Source organism: Pipistrellus hanaki (genome assembly GCF_964339955.1).
Source record: "Pipistrellus hanaki genome assembly, chromosome: 12".
NCBI classification, from domain to species: domain Eukaryota; kingdom Metazoa; phylum Chordata; class Mammalia; order Chiroptera; family Vespertilionidae; genus Pipistrellus; species Pipistrellus hanaki.
Genome location: NC_140514.1, coordinates 11,487,665 through 11,509,899, shown reverse-complemented (window position 1 = coordinate 11,509,899; position 22,235 = coordinate 11,487,665). Strand labels below are relative to the sequence as shown.

The window sequence follows — 22,235 nt, the reverse complement described above, 5'->3', positions numbered from 1 at the left end:
AAAAACAGCCAACAGGGAGGAGGAAGCCGGAGTGGTCCACACATTATGAGTGGACTTCCGGTCCTGGGCAAACTTCCGGGATCAACCACAGGCGGCCCAATCAGAGCCTTTCCGCGGGAGCCAATGGGAGAGCAGATTACAAAGAGCCAATCCCCGCGGCGCTGTCACTGTTGTGGTCCTGTCAGGGCGCCGGCGTCGAGGTGTGGGGGCCGTCGCCACGGCGGAGACTCCGGTGGGGCATCCTCGGGGCGCCGCGCTGGTCCCGGGCTCGCTTCCGGCCTGCCCTTCCCGGCTCGGCTCGTAGGGCGCCGCTGCGGGTCGGCGCCGCGGCCGCCTCGGGGCCTGGGCCCAGCCGCAGCCTCCTCCGCCGCCGCCGGCTCCCTGCGGCCGCGAGATGCAGCCGCCGGGCCCGCCCCCGGCCTATTCCCCCACCAACGGGGACTTCACCTTTGTCTCCTCGGCCGACGCGGAAGGTGAGGCTGAGCCCCCGGAGTCCCCTTCCGCCGCCGGAGGGTGTGTGTATGTGTGGGGTCCTCCGCGGCGGGGTCTTCCTGGGGCCGAGGCGGTCGTGGCCGGTCGGAAGCTGGCTGCGCCCGCGGGGCCTTCGGAGCGGCCCGGGGGGAGGGTGCGGGCGCTTTCCGAGGCGCCGGGTCAGCTCGGCTTGCGCCACGCCGTTGGGGCATGTTGTTTTGGGTGACTTACCTCACATGAACCTGGGAAGTCCAAGTGTTTTTTAATGAAATGATTTGCTGTTACTCAGAAAAGCGATTGGTCAGGGCAGGTGTCAAAGGTGAGAACAATGAAGGAGCCAGCGCTCCTCTTATTTATCCTTCGGGAACTTTGGCTGCGTTTGGATTCGGCGCTGCAACTACATGGAATTTGATATGCTGCCACCGTCCCAGTTTTCCTCCTGGTTTTTTTTTTTTTTTTTTTTTTTTTTTTTTTTTTTTTTTTTTTTTTTTTTTAGTGGTTGACCTGTTATTCAGAGAAATAGGCCCAGGTACATTTGAAACTTGTTGTCATCCCGCGAGGGGTGGACAGTGCCTTCTGCAGATTTCCTTGGAACAACTGTTGGGACGAAGCAGTTGTGCTGGAGCGAGTTTTCTACAGCCCAGGAAGTTCTTGTTTTCCTCCTCCTCTCTGCTCCTTACCAGGCTTTGAAAAGGGCTGCTCAGCCGGAAGCCAGGCTTGGATTCACAGCTGGCAGGCGCAGCGGAAGTGGCAGGAGCCTCTCGCACCCTTGCGTTGGGCATCCCAGACTGTGGGGAGGCGCAGGCAGGCTGAGGGGCTGGCCAGCCTCCTGTGGTCCCTCCCCCCAGCTGACTGGCCCCTGACAGGCCAGCCAACATCCCGGCGTCCCTCCCACTGGCCAGTCCCCTGACAGGCCTCAGTTGCTGCCAGGCTGAGGGACCCCACCCATGCACGAATTCGTGCATTGGGCCTCTAGTATAAGGTGACCAGACGTCCCGCTTTTGGTGGGACAGTCCCGATTTTTAACAATTTGTCCCGCAGTGTTTTAAAAGTCCAAAAGATTTAAAAGAATCTTTCAAAAAATCGGGACTTTTTTAAAACACCATGGGACGTGGGACAAATTGTTAAAAATCAGGACTGTCCTGTCAAAAGCAGGACGTCTGGTCACCTTACTCTAGTAGTTACATAAGATGATACCTTGGGGGAAACTGGCTGAAGGGTACATGTAACCTCCCTACTATTTTCTGGTTTTTCAGTGCACATCATAGCAAATGGTTGAGCAGCCTTAGCATATCATTAGCATATTACCCTTTGATTGGTTGAATGGATGATTGGACACTGAGCATATTAGGCTTTTATTATATAGGATGTCTAGGAGTTACAAAATCATTATCTTTCATTGGCCTATATATATGCATTAAAGTGTTTTATAACTAAGTTGGGACAAGGGAATTTATTCACTGTGAAACATGTGCTTCTTTTGTTTTTGCTACACAAATACTCAGTTCTGGTTTGGATTTAAGCACATATGGGTTTTATTTTCAAATAAGATTATTTTTGTCTTTGTTCTTATTGCATATTAAGTAAGATTATATTCATATATATAAAAAGTTGCCCTGATCGGTTTGGCTCAGTGAATAGAGTGTCGACCTGGGGACTGAGGGGTCCTGGGTTCGATTCCGGTCAGGGGCATGTACCATGGGTGTGGGCATGTTCCCAGTGGGGGGCGTGTAGGAGGCAGCTGATTGATGTTTCTCTCTCATCGATATTTCTAACTCTCCCTCTCCCTTCCTCTCTGTAAAAAAAAATCAATAAAATACATATTTAAAATAAATAAATAAAAAGTTGACAATTGGCCACATAATGTGCATTATTCATTGCAGCATACTTTTCTTTCGTAGAAACCTAGACCTTATCTAGAGGCAAATCAGTAAATCTTATCCTAAATATACTATCACTAGAGGCCCCGATGCACAAAATTTGTGCAGAGTAGGCCTTCCTTTCCACTGCTACCGGCCCCCAAAACCCAATCTTCCCTTGCAGCCCAGCTTTGTCCAGAAGGTCGTCCAGGAGGACATCCGGTCTAACTAGCATATTATGCTTTTATTATTATGGGTACTACACTTGACCGAGTTCTTATCTTTCAAAGTGAAGTTCTCAGGGTGAATAGGAAATTCAGAGTAAAGATCCCTCACCCATTCATACACTTGAGTTGAAAGGAAGAGAAAATTACTGTTAAATTTGTTTTGCAGTTTTCCCAGGTGACTTTCAATAAAATTTGAGATTGCCCTCATTCTGAGCCCAAATAGCAGTGGAAACATTTTTAAGGTTTCCCTTTGCAATAGATTTTTTCAAAGATTATTTCCTCTTAAATCCACATATTTATTATCTTTACATGTTTCTTAGAAAATAATAATATTTTACATAGTGTAATAAGAAAGAACTAGTTTACAATTAGTATTTTAGCCCAGCCTGTTGAACTAACCAACCCATGAATCAGGAGGTCATGGTTAGATTCCTGGTCAGGGCACATAACCTGGTTGTGGGCTCAATCCTCACTCAGTAGGCAGTCGATCTATTTATGTTTCTATCCCTCTTCCCTCCTCTCTCTGAAATTAAAAAATAAAATAAAATAGTGTTTTAAAATTCTGAATACCTATCCTAGAATTAAGAACCAAGCTAGCTGGTTCTTACTCTGGTTTCAGATAGCTGTGCTCTTGAAGTGATTTGGAATCTTTTTCCTTGTTTTTTGTATTTTGTGTGGTTTTTTTTTAATGCAAGAATGTTTTAGTTTGCTAACACCGTGGTGGGCAAACTGATGCTCGAAAGCCACATGCGGCTCTTTGGCCCCTTGTGTGTGGCTCTTCCACAACATTCCACGGCCTGGGCGAGTCTGTTTTGAAGAAGTGGAGTTAGAAGAAGTTTAAATTTAAGAAATTTGGCTCTAAAAAGAAATTTCAGTTGTTGTACTGTTGATATTTGGCTGTATTGACTAATGAGTTTGCCGACCACTGTGCTAATGGGTTAGACTAACTACCAATTTTTGGACTTTTCTGTTGTTTTGTTCTCACACTGATTGTGTCTTGGTGGTACTGGGATAGAAAGAAAACCACTAATGAGTTTGCAAACCACTGTTGCTGGCACTCCTATATATATATGTCCATGATACTTTCCCACTTTGAGTGGAATGGAAAATACTACAGAATTATAAGCTAAAGGTGCCTTTTTGAGATTCTGGCATCCATGCTATGACAAACTGCTAAACATATACAATTTTTTATTACAGCATTCTTTAACGCTATAATTTATAGATCCTTTTTTGGGTTAGATTAAGTGTAGCCCCTTCTACAGGGCAGGAAACAGTTGTTAAGGTCCTTTCCTGCCTCATAATTCCAAACCTTTAATGTCATTGCTGTACTAATTACTTCCTGATCTAAATCTTATCCTTGTTAGGTCAAGAAAAACATCTTGCACCTAATGGAATGGAATTTTAATTAAATTTTAACTCATTTTCAACTGAGATTAAGACAAATGAGCAGAAAGTAATTTTGAGAGGATATTTTTTAACTTACAAGATTCTATGATGGCATCTTACAAGAAATAATTTTAAACTTTAAGTAGGGAAGGACAGTAAATTCAAAAGTACTTGCATTTTATCTCTGAGTAAGCTGTGTTATAAAACCTTTTTAGAATCATACAAGGTTAAACCTGGAAAGGAATAGGAAACTGGAGACCAGAGGACATTAATGATTTGCTGTATTAATTAGTAGCTAAGCTAGGACTTAGCTTCATTTTATTATAATTAAATGGTTGCAGGAGTTCTCACCACCAGACCAGGTTATGACTCATAATTGATCCATTCATTGAAGTTTTAGCCAAAATTACAATGGCTTTTCTCAAAAGCTAACCTAAAATTTAGGTTAAAATTTAGCTTTTTAAAAATATATATATATGCTGTCTGTGGTCTCCAGAGAAGGCATGTCTATGTTAAGAATGTTTTGGGTTGCCTGGCTGGTGTGACTCAGTGGTTGAGGTCCCTGGTTTGATTCCTGGTCTGGGCACATGCTCCCGTTGCAGGCTTGAACCCCTATAGGGGGTGTGAGCAATGTTTCTTTCTTTCTATCCTTATCCCTTCCTCCCTCTAAAAAATCAATAAAAACATGTTTTTATAAAAAAGAATGTTTTGGTTTACTGTTGCCAAAATTATTTTCTAAAATACCACTCCAGTTATGTGGCTTCTAGTTAACAACAATGATGGTTGTTTACTCGTGCATATTGCCTGGTCCTACAGATGTCTTTTTTCTTATCTCCCATATGACCTCAAGCAAGTCCTTTACTCTCCCCACTTTTTTTTTTTTTTTTTACCAGAATATGTGACATTTGTACTACTGTGATTATCTTAACCTCTAAACTACTGTGCAGACTATGAGTGGAATTTGTTTTGTAATCTGGAAAACTGATTCTCTTCACCTTTTTTAGAGGTGACCTAAAAAACCTTTTATTTTTGCCAAAACTAAAGATGTAATTATGTAAAGAGAAGAGTTAGCTGAAATAGCAATGAACTCTTACTAGTTAGATTTATCCAGAACTTCTCTTTAACATATGAAGCACTTAACATGAATATTTGTTGATTTAAATGAAAGAACGTATGAATAAATACATTAAAAAGTAGAGAAAAATTATCTATAGTTTTCCTTTAGGCAATAAGTTATGTCTGAAGGTTTGTATGTAATGCCTTTGAAAATAATTTACACAATCACTTTGTTCTGTATAATACATAATAATGAAGGGAATGCAAGATAATATCGTGATATATTTTGTATAAATCTGCCACTTAAAGTTTAAAGTTATTCTGAAAGCAACAAATGAACAAACAAGAAAAACTCATAGACACAGGCAGCAGTGTGGTGGTTACCAGAAGAAAGGTGGAGTGGGAGATTGTAGAAGGTAAAGGGAGTAAAAAATGTGATGGAAGATTTGGTTTTAGGCGGTAGGCACACATTGCAATATATAGGTGACAATAGAATTGTACACTTGAAACCTGTATAATTTTATTAGCCAGTGTCACCCAATAAATTTAAACAAACAAACAAACAAACTCTGGCCTGTGTCTTCAATAGTTAGAGCATAGGTCCATGTACCAAGGGTCTCAGGTTTGATTCCTGGTCAAGAACACATACCTTGGTTGCAGGTTTAATTCCCAGCCCAGTTTTGGTGCACGCAGGAAGCAACCAATCAATGTATCTCTCTCACATTGATGTTTTTCTCTCTTGCTCTCTCTTCCTCCCTCCCTCCCTTGTACTGGAAAAATAATCCTTGGTAAGGATTAACTAAAAGTAAATAAATAATAAATAAATAAAACAAGACATAAGCATCGATAAAAAAATTTTTAGCTTATTGTTATAAGTGTATATCAAGCATGTCAAACTCAAAGGCTAACACAGGCCGAATAAACACGAGTTTGACATGCTTGATGTAGATTCTGGTACCAGTCCAGCTAATTAGCTACGAGACTTTTCTCATCTTTTATTTTCTTGTAAAATGAAAGATGATATTTAAATACCTGTAACTTTAAAATATGAAGATTAGCCGAAACCGGTTTGGCTCAATGGATAGAGCGTCGGCTTGGGGACTGAAGGGTCCCGGGTTCGATTCCGGTCAAGGGCATGTACCTTGGTTGCGGGCATATCCCCAGTAGGGGGTGTGCAAGAGGCAGCTGATCGATGACTCTCTCTCATCAATGTTTCTAACTCTCTATCTCTCTCCCTTCCTCTCTGTACAAAATCAATAAAATATATATTTTTAAAAATATGAAGATTGTATGTAATAGTAGGTCTTCAAATGATAATTATGTTAGTTGAATTTATGCTTATATCAGTTACAAATTCACACATTATTTCTTGGTTTATAATTTTGTCCTCTTTTCTCCAAAGACCTCAGTGGTTCAATAGCACCCCCAGATGTCAAATTAAACCTTGGTGGAGATTTTATTAAAGAATCTACAGCCACTACGTTTCTGAGACAAAGAGGATATGGCTGGCTTTTGGAAGTTGAAGATGATGATCCTGAAGATAACAAGCCACTCTTGTATGTAAAAATAATACGTACTGTTTTATTATTTATAGTTAGTTTGTAGGATGATTATAGTATTTCATTATTATTTAAGGATAAGTGGAGAATCTTAATCTTTTTGGTCAAAAGTTTTGGCTATTTTCAGTTTATTAGTGATCATTAAAACTGAAATGGGGGGGGGTTAAATTTTTAACCAATTAAATTGCAGAAATTAAAGGTTGCATGTTTGATTCTGGTCAGGGCATATACCTAGGTTGCAGTATAGTTCCAGGTTGGTGCATAAAGGAGACAGCCAATCAGTGTTTCTCTCACATCCATCTCTCTCTCTCTCTCTCTCTCTCTCTCTCTCTCTCTCTCTCTCTCTGTCTCTGTCTCTCTCTCTGTCTCTCTCTCTCTCTGTCTGTCTGTCTCTCTCTCTCTGGTATATGTCTTTCTCTCTGAAATTAATAACTTCAGGTGAGGATGTAAATAAATAAATATTACAAAAAGCAAAAGAATCATAATCCTCTCTCTTTTTCACGTACACATACACACGCACTTCAAACTGTTAGTGCTTACCTGGGTCTATAGCTATCTCAAGTAAACATTAAATAGTCTTTTTTTTCTTTTTCTTTTTTTGAATTTTTTAACATGCAGTCTAAAAAAGCAGATCATGTGGTTGCTTGTTGTGGAAATTCAGTTTAAGACCATTTAAGATTTCCAAAAAGATTATTTCCCTAGCAGGTTAGGCTCAGTGGATAGAATATCAGCACATGGATTGAAGGAATCTGGGTTCGATTCCCGTTAAAGGCACTTGCCTTGATTGCAGGCTTGATCCCTGGCCCTAATCGAGGCACATGTGGGAGGCAACCAATCGATGTGTCTTTCATATGGATGTTTCTCTCTCTGTCTCTCCTCCTCCCTTCCACTCTCTCTAAAAGTCAGTGGTAAAATATTCTTGGAGGATTAACACATATACACAAAAAAAAGATTATCACTCCCAAATTTCTCCCACATAGAAATTCTAAAGCTACCACGGAGGACTATAGAGAGATTACAGATTTATTTATTTTTTAATGACTATGTTATCACTTGGAAAAAAATCTGAAGAATTTTAACAATATTGAAAAGAACCTGTAACTTTATAAAATCGAGGCATTACCAAGTTATTCTCTGTAATAATTATTGATAGATGAAGTGCTAAAACATCTTATTTCTATGTTGATATACCATATTTCATCAAATATAAGATACTATGGATTATTTATCAACGAGAAAGAAAAAGTGCTTAAGACAGCATAGAGCTGAGGACATCAAAGGGCTATCTCCTTGGTATAAAGATAAATGAGAAATAACCCAACACACAAAAGAGACAGCAGGGGAATTTATTTGTCTCAATTTGACACTGGGTGGGGTATTGGAAGAAAACTTTCCCTTGAGAATGTAAGCCCTTTACCAGTTCTCATATAGGATTGCAGTCTGATAGCATCGATAAAATTGCAGTCTGAGTTATTTCTATGGTCCCAAAAAGTCTCAATTATATTTAAATTCTCAGATTGGTAGTGGCTTTAGGAAATTGGCAAAAGGAAAGGCAGATCTTGGAAACCCTTGGCTTCCCTTCAGGCTGACAGCAATTGTAAGACACCAGCGAATGTGAGATTCATCCCAACTTTAGAGATGTTAAAATGTTGAAAATGTATACTTTGGAATCAGTGAAATATGGTACTTCAAATGCAAATGCTTTGTTGACCGACAGAGACTATGCCATTATTTTTAAACTAGTGCCCCAGTGCACAGATTTGCGTACATTGAAAGGAATTAATTAGAAGATGGGGGTGGGACTGGGCAAGATGGGTCAAACACGCCCTGGAGCCAACCTCTGGCAGTCCCTCCCCAGGGGCCAGCCACACCTGGGGCAGTGCCAAGGTTGTCTCAAGAGTATGTGGGGTCCCTTTGGCAGGTGGGGTCCCTTGGCCTGACCTGCGGGGATCAGGCCAAAACCTACTCTCCAACATCCCCCAAGGGGTCCTAGATTGTGAGAGGGCGGTTCTCAGGTGATGCACCCCAGAATCAGGCTCCCTCCTCTCTGGTTCCAGAAACATCACCCAAGAACCATCTCTGCCAAGTCACCACAGCTCGGCAGCTCCTGCATTGAGCGTCTGCCCCCTGGTGGTCAGTGCGCATCATAGCTACTGGTCATGCTACCAGTCGGACAGTCTCTTAGTCTTTTGTATATATAGATATAAGTTCTACTACAAATGTCTCCATATTCACAAGTGTGCCTTATAAATTTTTTTATTTTACAATTATAGGGAAGAATTGGATATTGATCTGAAGGATATTTACTACAAAATCCGATGTGTTTTGATGCCAATGCCATCACTTGGTTTTAATAGACAAGTGGTGAGAGACAATCCTGACTTTTGGGGTCCTCTGGCTGTTGTTCTTTTCTTTTCCATGATATCATTATACGGACAGTTTAGGGTAAGTATATCTTACTTTGTATACATTCTAAATTTTTCAAGAGTTTAAAAATTAAAGATAGCCAAATATTAACTATCATAGGACATTACATTTGAGAAATGTTTTACCACAATGCATTATTTCTCATTGATCATCCCTATAACTATTAAAATAAATAAATAAATAAATAAATTACACACACACACACACACACACACACACACACACATTGATTGATTTCAGAGAGGGGGAGAGGGAGAGAAATATCAGTGATGAGAGAAAATCGTTGATCGGCTGCCTCCTTCACGCCCCCATCTAGCCCACAACCCAGGGATGTGTCCTGAACAGGAATCGAACCATGACCTCCTGATTCATAGATTGATGCTCAAAAACTGAGCCACCAAGGCCAGGCTCATAGAACTATTCTTAATTATGTGGGAAGTACCTTACATTAATGCTTTTCAAACTTTTCCACATTATCATTCACATAGAAAATATTAATATTTGGCCCTAGCTGGCTTGGCTAAGTGGATAGAGCATGGGTTCGATTGGCTAAGTGGATAGAGCATGGGTGGACCAAAGGGTTCGATTCTGGTCAAGGGCATGTATCTTGGTTGCAGGTTCCTTCCTGGCTCAGGCCTTGGTCTGGGCTCCTGCAAGAGGCAACCAATTAATGTGTTTCTCTCACATCAGTGTTTCTCTGTCTTTCCCTCTCTCTTCTACTCTCCCTAAATATCAGTGTAAAAGTATCCTCTGGTGAGGATTAACCAAAAAGAAAAGAAAACATTAATATTTGTATAGCGACTGGGGTAAATGGACGGAACTAATCCTTTCTGACCAGAAGTGACCAAAAGGCTGGCTGTGTCCTTACTGATTTCCCCATGTGATGAAGAGTTCAAAACACAAAATTCATAATCATGTTACCTTTTTCTCATTTTTAGCTCTGTTTTTTAAAATAGATGTTTCAATAAATGATGGTAGGGATTCCATCAATATTTGTTGTGGTTTTTTTGTTTGACTTTATATATATATGTGTGTATTTTTTATTATTGATATTATTATCTTCCTCCCCTCAAGTCCCCCCAGTATTTGTTTTTATATAATACTTTGTCCTACACTCAGGGGCTTTATCATCAAAACACAACATACACAAATCACTCCCTCATCCTGAGATTGTTTCAGCTTTAGTCATTTAGAGCTCTCAAGATTAGCTACAGTGTCCTTTCAACATATTCCCATCCTTTTTTGAGTACTTTCTTTCCTCTGACTCTACGAAGTGTTCTGGGCTTATCTTTTATCTGCTTCAGCCCTGGAATCACCTATTTCTCTAAGGAATCCTAGTTTCTTTTATTAGGGAATGATATTTAGAAACCAGAACCTGGGCAATAAGAATGCTTATGTAGCTGCTGGAGTATCATTATTTCTAGTAGACAGAAGAGGGAAATGTATGCGCATATTATGCTAAGTCTCAGGGGTTAAAATGATCTGAAATGTCTTTAATTCTATTTGGGTAAATGTGTGATTAATATAAACTTGAAAGACCTCCCAAGAAGATGGGTAACCTGTGCCAGGGATGAATTTTCCTTGCAGGATAGTGAAAATCATGGGGTTGGGAGTAAGCTCTTGGTTCTCTTTTTACAGTAATCTTTTATCATTGTTCTTGAAGTACTAATGTGTCCTTACTCAATTGCTCATTGCTAAATTTTTTTTAATACTTTTATTATATATTTCAGAGAGGCAGGGAGAGAGAGAAACATCAATGATGAGAGCAAATAGCTGCCTCCTTCATGCGCCCCCCCCCCCAGGGGGGTATCAAGCCACAACCGGGTCATGTGTCTTGATTGGGGAATCCAACTGTGACCTCCTGGTTTGCAGGTCAGCTCAAACCATTGAGCCATGCCATTTGGGCTAAATTTACAATTTGAATGTAAAATTAAGTTCTGTAAAGATACCAGGGAACCTAAACCAACTCTTTATATCCTGAAATAGGGCATACCAAAATATCTTATATGACAGGGAATTGAGTTTCTAGGAACTTCTCAGCTTATTGGCCCAGAAAGGAACTCACTACAGACTGATTCACATGCCTCTCAGCATAACCATTATGGCTTATCTCAGTTTTGGTTCTTATAAGGGTATTTCTTGAATCACACGATCTCACGCATCTAGGGGAAATAATGAGCAACATAAACTGACAAACAAAAACAGACCCAGAGACAGAGAAGCAGCGATCAGACTGTCAAACCTTAGAGGGAAGGTAGGGGAGGATGGGAGTAAGGGGAAGAGATCAACCAAAGGACTTGTGTGCATGCATATAAGCCTACCCAGTGGTCATGGACAATGGGGGGTGGGGGCATACATGGGGAGGCATTTGGGATGGGAATGGGGGGATGCGGACAATTATATGATAACATAATCAGTAAAGAAATTTTAAAAAAAAGATTAAAAAAATTAATTGCATGAATTTTTTTCCTCAGGTGGTATCATGGATTATAACTATTTGGATATTTGGTTCACTAACTATTTTCTTACTGGCCAGAGTTCTTGGTGGAGAAGTAAGTGGTTAATTTTGGAAATAGCCTTTGTTTTTTATGGTAAGCTTTATTTTTGAGCTGCAGATGCCATCAGTGGCTATATTCATCATAAGTATTTCTTATTCCAGAATTGCTTTTAACTTACGCTATTTCCTTTAAGAGGACCAACATATTAGTATTATATATACTCAATAATGTTAAAAGAAAGGAAATGGAAAGAAAAGATCCTTTCCCACTCATAAGTAATTAACAGCTTTTTAAGGAAGCATACAATTTATTCTCTTTTACAGCATTCTCAAAGTTTTTGATATCAGGTCCCCAAAGAGATTTCTTAGTGTGGGTTATATTTATCATATTTACCATGTTAAATTTTTTAAAAATCTATTCATTTAAAATTAAAAATTAAACTAGATTCATTTTAACATAAAGAATACGTTTTAAAGAAAAACAACATTTTGCAAAATGAAAGCGTTAGTGAGAAGAGTGGTGGTGGTTTATATTTTGGCAAGTACCCTAGTTCCCTCATATCTGCGTTTTGCTTTCTGCTGCTTCAGTTACCTGTTAGCAACTACCACCCAAGAATATTAAATGGAAAAGTCTAGGAATAAACAATTCATAAGTTTTAAATTGCATACCATTCTGTGTAGCATGATGAAATCTCCTGCCATCCTATGCAGAGAGTAGATTCATTCTCCATGCAGTATTCACCTGCCTATTAGTCATGTAGTGTAGGATACCAGGGTATTAGATCACTTTCAGAGAGAGGCCACATTCACATAACTTTTATTACAGCATAGAATTGTTAATAATTGTTCTATTGTTAGTTGTTTTTAATCTTTTAAAAAAAATATATATCTTATTGATTTCAGAGAGGAAGGGAGAGGGAGACAGAAGTATCAATGATGAGAGAATCATTAATCAGCTGCCTTCGGCACACCCCTTACTAGGGATCGAGCTCGCAGTTCGGGCATATGCCCTTACTGGGAATCAAACTATGATCTCCAGGTTTATAAGTCGATGCTCAACCCCTGAACCATGCTGGCTGGGCAAGTTGTTGTTATTCTTACTCTTCCTAGTTTACAAATTAAACTTTATCTATGTATGCATAGAAAAAAGCAGCACAGTATGTGAAATTTGAAACATGATGAGTATAACATGTCATGATCTCTTCCTAATTCTCACATTTATGAAAGTATAATAGAATATGTAATGTTTAATATTGGTTTGAATATCTAGATTTCTGTGATATTTATTTAAAAATTTAAAAATTCACAGGTTGCATATGGCCAAGTTCTTGGAGTTATAGGATATTCATTACTTCCTCTCATTGTAATAGCCCCTCTACTTTTGGTGGTTGGATCATTTGAAGTGGTGTCTACACTTATAAAAGTAAGTAGTATGTATTATAAAAAGTCGTTTACAATTTTCCAGTAACAAAAGTATAATAGTTCTCTGGCTAAGAATATCATAACTCCTTATCAAACAATTAATAATATTTTGGAACAGTGATCTCACTGATTTTACCAATGGTATTTATCTTTCCTTTTAATTATCAGAAATTATAATATATGTCTGGGGGGGGGGGGGGGACAGAGAACAAATCAGGCCTGAAGATATTATACTCAGAGAATTTTTTTTTTTTTTTTTTACTTTTTAAAATAATTTTTATTGATTTCAGAGAGGAAGAGAGAAGGAAAGAGAGATAGAAACATCAGTGATGAGAATCACTGATTATCTCCCTTCTTTATAGAAAATAGAACTTTTTAAGACCACCACTTTCAGAACTGCCATTAATGTAGCCTCCACACTAAAGTATTTGTTTTTAGTAGTGCCACTTAATTTTTATAGCATTTGGTTTTAAAGTTTATTACTTATTCCAATATAGGAGAAATTATTTCTTTCAAAATTGGGTAACTACAGGCTAATACTGACATTATATAAGCATTAGAAATTGAGTAGAATATGGACTTTGGAACCAATCAGTTCTGAATTGAAACCCTGGTTCTGCCACTTTCTTGCTGTCTGTCTTGGTGAGAGGAGATACTGTTTCTTATCCTCTCTGCAGAATGGGAATGTGAACAACTACTGTTATGAAGATTTTAAAGGGTAATATGCAAATCAATCAAATGGCAGAATGACCAGTCACAATGACACACACTGACCACCAGGGAGCAGACGCTCAACACAGAAACTCACCCTGGTGGTCAGTGTGCTCCCACAGGGGGTGTGCCACTCAGCCAGAAGCCCTGAGCCAGACTTACGGCTGGCAAGCACACCTCCATAGCAGCGCTAACTATGTCTGACTGCCATATGTCACCCACCTCCACAGCAGTGCTAAGTACGTCCGACTGCCGGCTTAGGCCTGCTCCCTGCAGAAAGCGGGCCTAAGCTGTCAGGTGAACATCCCCCAAGGGCTCCTGGACTGCGAGAGGATGCAGGCCAGGCTGAGGGATCCCCCCACCCTCCGAGTGCACGAATTTCGTGCCCTGGGCCTCTAGTAAAAGAATATTTTGAGAACACTTGTATGTTTGAACATTTTACAGATCAAGGAGATTTTTTTTTACTTTATATTCTAATCCTAAACATTTTTTTAAAATTGCTATTATTAACATTTTAAAACTCTTATAGTGTAGGAGCTAGACCAATGCTGGCATTTAATTACCTAGCCTTAGTGAACATACCACTTTACTGAATCATTCAGAATAACTTCCTGCTCAATTTTTTTTTTTTTTTTAACTTGTGTTAAAGCCTGTTTTAGTACTGCTGAGACTACACCTAAAATTGCTAAAACTGTGTCTTTGGTCATTTTTAGTCGTCACATTTAACTGAAATTGGTCCTTAATAATGTTTTTGGAGCATATGAATGTATTATAAAATGGAATATCTTATATCATTAAAAATTTAGGATAAAATTGTTTTTAAACTTGACATTTTTCTTTGCCAAATTTGTTTTCCTAATGATTTAATCTTCTGTGTGTAATGAGTTATTGTACATGTTCCTTGTTTTAGTCCAAATTTTGAGGAATATGTTGCAGAACTCTCATTATTTAACTATAGCATTAAAATACAATTTATAACCACTAATCTTTTAAAAATTAAAATTTTATAATCCTTATCAATTATTAACCATTTATATATAACAACAAAAATTGAAACATACAAATGCAATTTGATCATAATTTTATTTTATATATTTTTCTGTACTTTTCTGTAGGCTTAAAATATACATGTATTTTTGTTTTTTATTTTTTTAAATATATTTTTATTGATTTCAGAGAGGAAGGGAGAGAGAGAGGGAGATAGAAACATCAGTGATGATACAGAACCACTGATGAGCTGCCTCCTGCATGCCCCTACTGGGGATCAAGCCCACAACCTGGGCATGTGCCCTTGATCAAAATTGAGCCCAGGACCTGTCAGTCCATAGGCCAGTGTTCTATGCACTGAGCCAAACAAGCTAGGGCTGTTATTGGAAGTTTTAAACATTCTCAATAAGTTTTACTGTTTACCACCATTTGTTGCCAGGGTTGTTTTTAAACAATATTGTAAATATTATTTTTACTCTATAATATGCAAAATGTTAATGGACTTGCTAATATGCTGCCCTTTGTCTTTTTTGTCTGTTTTTTAAAGCTGTTTGGTGTGTTTTGGGCTGCCTACAGTGCTGCTTCATTGTTAGTGGGTGAAGAATTCAAGACCAAAAAGCCTCTCCTGATTTATCCAATCTTTTTATTATACATTTATTTTTTGTCCTTATATACTGGAGTGTGATCTAAGTCACATGTAAGTAGAAAAAGACAATGTTACCTTTGAGTGAAGGCTGGGAATTTTTGCTGAAGGGGATTGGAGAAAAGCTGTTGCTGATAAAATTTTACGTGTTCTAGATATAAAGACAGGTTTAAGGCTTTTTTAAAACAATATTTTGTTTTTGGATTTAATTAAGCAGTTGCAGTTATCTGGACTTTTTTAAAATCAGAATTCTGAATTCTGTTTGATTCTTCATATTCCAGTCAATAAAATATAAAAGCATTGTGTTTTTAAGATTGTGTTGATATTCTCATAAAATTTGTGCCAAAAGCACCTGAAATGGTAATTACACTTCACTTAAAGGGTAAATATGACAACATCCTGATAATCTAAAAGTGCAATTGTTTCTTTAAAGGATTTCTCTTCTCTGTAGATCCTGTAGATTTATATTTATATTTATACATATATATTTATGAAATAATTCTTATTCACAAAATATATTTCTGAATAGGGACAAATGAAGATATTTTAAATCTGATGCTTAAATTTTCTTCAATTTGGCCATTAATCTTTTTATTTATAAATTTAAATTTGTTTTTTAAGTAATTTTTAAATCTCATACATGTTTCAGTATGTCCTTGTTAAAATTCTTAATAATAACAAAACTAATTTTAACATACATTGATATAGATTTGATTTGTTTGGGTGTTTATAAAAAGCATTTTTAGTACCTAAGCATTAAAAGTTTCTGTTTATCTTTCTGAACAAAGGAGCAAAAGGTATAATGAATATGACATTCATTAAAATTATTAATATATATAGAAAAGCAGTAATATTTATGGCATCAGTAAATATTTTTAAGTGGTATTCCTAAGTCATAAAAGTTGCTTGAAAGAGAACTTTGAAATCTTGTGGTCCTAAACAATGTTACATGAAGTAGAAAAAAATAAAGTGCTTCTTAGCTGTTTGTTTTGTGTTATAACACCTTGTCCTGTATTACTTGATATTTTAACAAGTATCAGGTACTCTAACAGATGTACAATATTTCCTAAGGGAAATAGTAAGAAATTTTAGTTAGTGAAATTTTTGTTGCAAATAATTTCATAGACTTTATATGTATCTTTATTAATATTACCTTATAAAGTAGATAAAATACTTATGTTCATAAAATAGCAAATGCCTAACTATTAGCAAATTATTGTATTATTCTGTTCTGAGCTGGAAGAGTTAACTGCTGCCCTCAATATGGCAATATGGCCACCTCTTGGTATGTATTCCTTCAGCAATCTTTTCCATCAGGAAATACACAGCAACTCCGAAGATAACAAGCCCATCTCTCTTCTTTTTACCCTCTCCCCCGTGAAAAAAGAAAGAAAAAAACTTACTTTAGGCTGCAGGAAAAGTGTCTACCTTTGAACCAGAATAATGTGGAAAATTTAAACAAGTTTAAGAAAACAGATTGGAAGCATCAGAGGGATGGAACTTCTGGAACCTAAATAATATGATATTGTGAGGAAGGATCTATAGCTACAGAAGCAGTAACTGTAAAGTAAATATTTGTCATATTGAAGGAATTCCTGAGAATCGATACATTGTGACAGTGAATTATTATATTTGATGTCCATATTGTTGACTCTGGAATCTTTTCCAAAAAGCTTGAGGATCCATACTAGGGGATAGAATTTCACTAAGCAATAAGTCAAGGAACTTTAGGACTAAGTACATAAAAAATAAAAGTTTAATATTTTTAAGCTTATCATATTTATTTAAGATAAAATTAGGTATCTGTGTTTTAAAAAGATATTTAAGAATAACATCATTTAATCTTATAAACTGCCCTATTTGGGGTATATACAAATACAATTTTAATGTTTCAAGCTCAACCAACATCTTCATATGTTAATGAACAAAGCAGTTAAGTCACATTGTCAGTTTGAAAACATGATTTGTAAATGTGTACAAAATACAGTACATACAGTACTGCTACAACAATTAATAAGTTGACCATAACAATGTTCTCTCCTTGAATTTTTATATAATATTTTCTAAGTCATGATTTCCAACATAATTATTAGTTCATTAGTATTTCTAGAACAAAACTAGCTAGATAGTCTCTTCTAGTGTATGTTTTAAGTATTAACAGCTATAGTAATCCTGATGAATGTTAGTCCTCAAAATAATTATGAGGCATATTTACTTCTGTTTCAAATTGATTGTAAAATAATTGAAATTTTTATTAAAAGTCATCAAAGTCTATATATAATTTGCATTGTATTAAACATTGTCTAGGAAGATTTGTAAAGTTTTATGAACCCTTTCTTATTCCTAAGGTCTTATAAGACAGTTTTATATGTAATAATGTATCTTTCCAAAAATTCCCCAGATGCTAGTATAGAGTCATGAGTGAAATTTGCATTGACTTAAAATAAGGCAGATATTTTTGTTTAAATAATGTTTAAAATTTAGTCAGTTTCTCTTCAAATTTGATGTAATAAAATGAATAAAATAATGCTTCTTCAAACTAATAAAAACAATATTTTTCATATTCTGCAAAACCAATAGAATATTTTAAAATGGTTATTACATTTTATATTTTTATTAAGGCATATTAGTTGTTTTTATATTTCAGGAAATTGTGACATGTCTTTTTGTTTGTTTCTTTTTGTATGTGTCACATTTGTTAAAATATCTTACTTCCATACAGTTCTCTCTTTTTTGGTATTTGAACAAGTTGCATTTATTGTTTTTCTCTTTGCAACAAAGAAGAACAGTACTCAGGATAGGGAGCCATAGGGTGTCTCATAATGTTGAAAATTACCTATTATAGGATTTAGGCTTGTGTTAATATAATTCTTTCCCATTGCATGGCCTGGCAGTCTGCAGTAGGTCTTAACAGAGCTAAAGATCGCCCTCAGAATTCTCTGCTCTGATATTTTAGTCACATAAACAAAATAATGGTATTTTATTATCCTCTTTCACAGGTGGTTTCTTTAATTAAACTCTTGTGTTATATCTTACTTTGTACTACATTTTAATTTCCCATTAGAAACTAAATTACAAGTTCTCTTTCCCTCATGTGTATAATTTCCTGGCAGTAGTTTTGGTGTTTGAGAATCTGTTGCCACTTTTTAAATAAATCCCGAAATATGATTTTGACATCAGTGAATGCTAGACATTCTTATATCTTTGCACTTGAAGTCATGGTATTTTCTGAAGAAAGTTACACTTTGTTAATACATTTACTTATAACAAACTGGTATAAATCCCTTTTTTTTTTTTTAAATATATTTTATTGATTTTACACAGGAATTGAGAGGGATAGAGAGTTAGAAACGTCGATGAGAGAGAAACACCGACCAGCTGCCTCCTTCACAACCCCCACTGGGGATGTGCCCGCAACCAAGGTACATGCCCTTGACCGGAATCGAACCCGGGACCTTTCAGTCCGCAGGCCGACGCTCTATCCACTGAGCCAAACCGGTCCCGGCACAAACTGGTATAAATTCTTTTTTTTTTAAGTATATTTTATTGATTTTTTACAGAGAGGAAGGGAGAGAGAGAGAGAGCTAGAAACGTCAATGAGAGAGAAACATCGACCAGCTGCCTCTTGCACACCCCCCACCGGGGATGTGCTCGCAACCAACGTACATGCCCCTGACCGGAATCGAACCTGGGACCTTTCAGTCCGCAGACCGACGCTCTACCACTGAGCCAAACCGGTTTCGGCAGATTCCGTATTTTTCGGACCATAAGACGCACCAGTTTTTAGAGAAGGGAAATGAAGAAAAAAAGATTCTGAAACAAATAGTGTCCTAAAATATTTTATGTGCATTAAAACCCAACATCACAGTCATAAACACATGTAATCAACCCTGTAAAGTAAACAGCAGCATTTAGAACCATTTTAGAGCCGGGCAAGCACACAGAGACCACACAGAGCCGGGCAAGTAAAAAAACTTTTTTTTTTACAGTATATGTGTAGGCTATATTTGGACCATAAGACGCAGGGACTTTTTCCCCCCCACTTCTGGGGGGGGGGGAAAGTACGTCTTATGGTCCGAAAAATACGGTATAAATTCTTAATCCTAGTGTGTCATGGGGTATAATGGTCTGAGAAGGAATAGCTAAAAAAAAATCCCCCCCCCCCCCCAAAAAAAATAGTATTCCCTGTGCAGCCATATATAATTAAACATAAAATTTAGGGTTAGGTCTCTCACTTGAATTTCTTTTGATATGCTGAGATTGCAATTTGGAGTTTAATTTAGGGAAAGATAGCAGAATAATTAAAATGGCATTAGTAAGAATAATTCCCTACTTACATTTTGTATTGGTAGTGATCCTGGTTTCAATTTTATTAATTTTAACCAAGATGTTCACAAGTTTTTACTTTAAGATATTTAGTTTATAGTTTTAAAAAACAAACACACACATGTTTTTATTGATTTCAGAGAGAGAAAGGGAGAGGGAGAAATAGAAACATTGATGTGAAAACAAAACATCGATGTTAGATCCTTTCGGAGTTCATAAGCGTGATGATTGGGTGTTCACGTGGCTGTGTGAGATGTGCCGCCCATTAACCTTGTTACGCCTTTGGCACATGACCCGTCTGAAGTGAAAAAACAAAACAAAACAAAAAAAACATCGATGTTAGAGCAAAACATTAACCAGCTGCCTCCTGCATGCCCCCTACGGGGGATTGAGAGTGCCACTCTATGCACCAGCAGGTCACTGGTTACCTGCTGGTGCATGGGATGATGCTTAACCAACTGATCCACACCAGCCGGGCTAATTTATAGTTTGCAAGTGCTTGAAAAAAATCCCTTCAGCACCCCTTCTGAATAGTTCAGTAAGCTACTGGTGCTACCACTGAGATTTTTTTTTTTTTAATTTAGATGCAGTGAATATTCATAGCATCATTAGTAATATCCAAAATTGGAAACAACCCAAATAGGCAAATTGTCACAAGAGAAAACAGTAAGATTGCAAGACTTATATAACTACATGTAAGATTTTGGATGATCTCAAAAACCTAATATTGAGCCAGAGGCCAGACATGAAAGAATATATGCTTTATGGATCTATTTATGTGAAGTACAAAAACACAGGATCTTGGTTACTCTTGAGTGGAATGAAGTAACAGAAGGAGGGTACTTGGATTGGGGTTCTAGATGTTAGTATATTCTGTTTCTTCATGTGGGTTTTGATCCCCGGTTGGAGCATGTATCTCTCTCACATGAATGTTTCACTCCCTCACTCTCCCTTGCTCCCTCCCTTCCAATCTCTGTAAAATCAATCTCTCTCACATCAATGTTTCTCTCCCTCTGTCTCTCTCAAATTAATAAAAGCATCCTATCCTCAGGTGAGGAATAAAAAAACAACCACAAATTGTCAACACCATCTACTGTGCTAGTTAAAGTTAATGTTAAAGTCAAGAATTTTTAGGCATGAAATATTTAATAAAACCTATTAATATGGATTTATTGCAATTTAGATTTATGAGCTCACTCGTAAAACTAAAAAAACAAGAAAGAAAGTAGTCATTGCTGCAAAGCTTCGATTGTTACCCATAAAGGTGTCTTAATTTATTTAAAAGGCAAAGTATCACAGTTTAAAAAAAACAGTTTAATGGCTACCCGGCTGGCGTGGCTCAGTGGTCAGTGGTTGATCCTTGACCTATAAACTAGGAGGTCACTGATTCTGATCAGGGCACATGCCCGGGTTGTGGGTTTCATTTCCATTGTGGGGCATCTAGGAGGTAGCCATCAACGATTCTCATCATTTTAAGTTTAATGACTTGTTTTGTTTTGTTAATTGTCTGCTGAGGATATTTTTCCATTGATTTTTTTTTTTTTTAGAGTGGAAGGGAGGGGGAGAGACGACCGAGAGCGTCTTTGATTATCTCCTGCATGCACCTTGACCAGGGCCAGGGATGAGCCTGCAAGCGAGGTACTGCTCTAGACCAGAATCAAACCTGGGACCCTTCAGTCCGCAGGCCAACCTCTATCCACTGAGCCAAACCAGGTAGGGCAAAATAGTTTAATGACTTTCATTGACATTGTGGAACTGAAGATAACATCTGGAGAAGATATAAAACCTATTACAGGTGTTCATGAAAATGATTTCAATAAGAACTATATGAAAACGGGTGGGAGTCAGTTGCCTTTATACTTGATCACTGCCATGTTAGCCCAATCCTGCTTTTTCCGATTCAGGATCTGCAGCATTCTCATGTAGTCCCCATTCTGACCTTGGTACCAAGGGGCCAGTACTTGAAACTGTTTTGGGATCAAGTCTCTGTGAGCCAGAAGTCACTCACGTGCATGTCTCCTTGTTTGGTATCTCCCAGCCTTCCATAGTCCATGAGCTGCTCAGCATAGTCCCTCATCTTGTCCACATGCACCATGACGCTCCTCAATGCGTTCCAGTTGCGCTAGTCCTGTAAGCAAGTTCTGAAATGGGTGGACGCGCATCTCTTGACCTGGGGAATACGTGGCCAGGGGGATAGCAGCAGCCTGTTCTCTGCTTCTGCCCATCCCTGTGAGTCCGGAACTGAAAACTCAAGGGGAAACTCGGTTTTTCTTTTGAATATACTAGGACACATTTCAGACTTATAAAAAGGTATGCAGATTAATGCACTCAGAAATTGTGTCAAGAAATAACTTAAGAAAAAGAGCATTACTAATAGTTTGTACTTTGTGATCACATTTTCTTACCCCAAATAAAATTGATTTTACTAAATTTGGTGTTTTTCATTTCCATGCACTTGGTTATAATTTATTTATGTATATATTCTTAAGCAATAGATGTAGGGTTTTTATATGTTTTAAATTTGTAAGTCAATGGAATCTTCCTGTATATTTTCTTCTGCATCTTGCTTCATCTGTGGACATACAGGTAACTATAAATTTATTCATTACCACTGCTGTAGAGAATTTCTTTGAATATATCATGTGTTATTTATTCATTTTC

The 22,235-nt window shown here is 37.6% G+C and overlaps 1 protein-coding gene across 2 annotated transcripts; it reads left to right on the top strand.

Moving 5' to 3' along the window:
* The first annotated feature begins 153 nt into the window (after positions 1-153).
* Positions 154-22,004, top strand: YIPF4 (Yip1 domain family member 4). Of its 2 annotated transcripts, XM_084900671.1 has the most exons (7): positions 154-473; positions 6,405-6,558; positions 8,835-9,006; positions 11,463-11,540; positions 12,795-12,908; positions 15,153-15,306; positions 21,122-22,004. In XM_084900671.1, the coding sequence occupies exons 1-6, from the start codon at positions 395-397 to the stop codon at positions 15,288-15,290; spliced, it is 735 nt and encodes a 244-aa protein (XP_084756797.1). In that variant the 5' UTR covers positions 154-394; the 3' UTR covers positions 15,291-15,306; positions 21,122-22,004. The 2 variants fall into 2 exon arrangements, with proteins under 2 accessions (XP_084756797.1, XP_084756796.1); XM_084900670.1 differs by lacking the exon at positions 21,122-22,004 and having other exon boundaries at positions 15,153-18,425.
* The last annotated feature ends 231 nt before the right edge of the window (positions 22,005-22,235 follow it).

Excerpts from the sequence above, each read along its gene's own strand:
- YIPF4 (XM_084900671.1), top strand. The coding sequence starts at position 395 with ATGCAGCCGCCGGGCCCGCCCCCGGCCTATTCCCCCACCAACGGGGAC. Across the intron at positions 11,541-12,794 it reads CCAGAGTTCTTGGTGGAGAA|GTTGCATATGGCCAAGTTCT; the intron begins GTAAGTGGTTAA and ends AAAAATTCACAG. Across the intron at positions 12,909-15,152 it reads TGGTGTCTACACTTATAAAA|CTGTTTGGTGTGTTTTGGGC; the intron begins GTAAGTAGTATG and ends TGTTTTTTAAAG.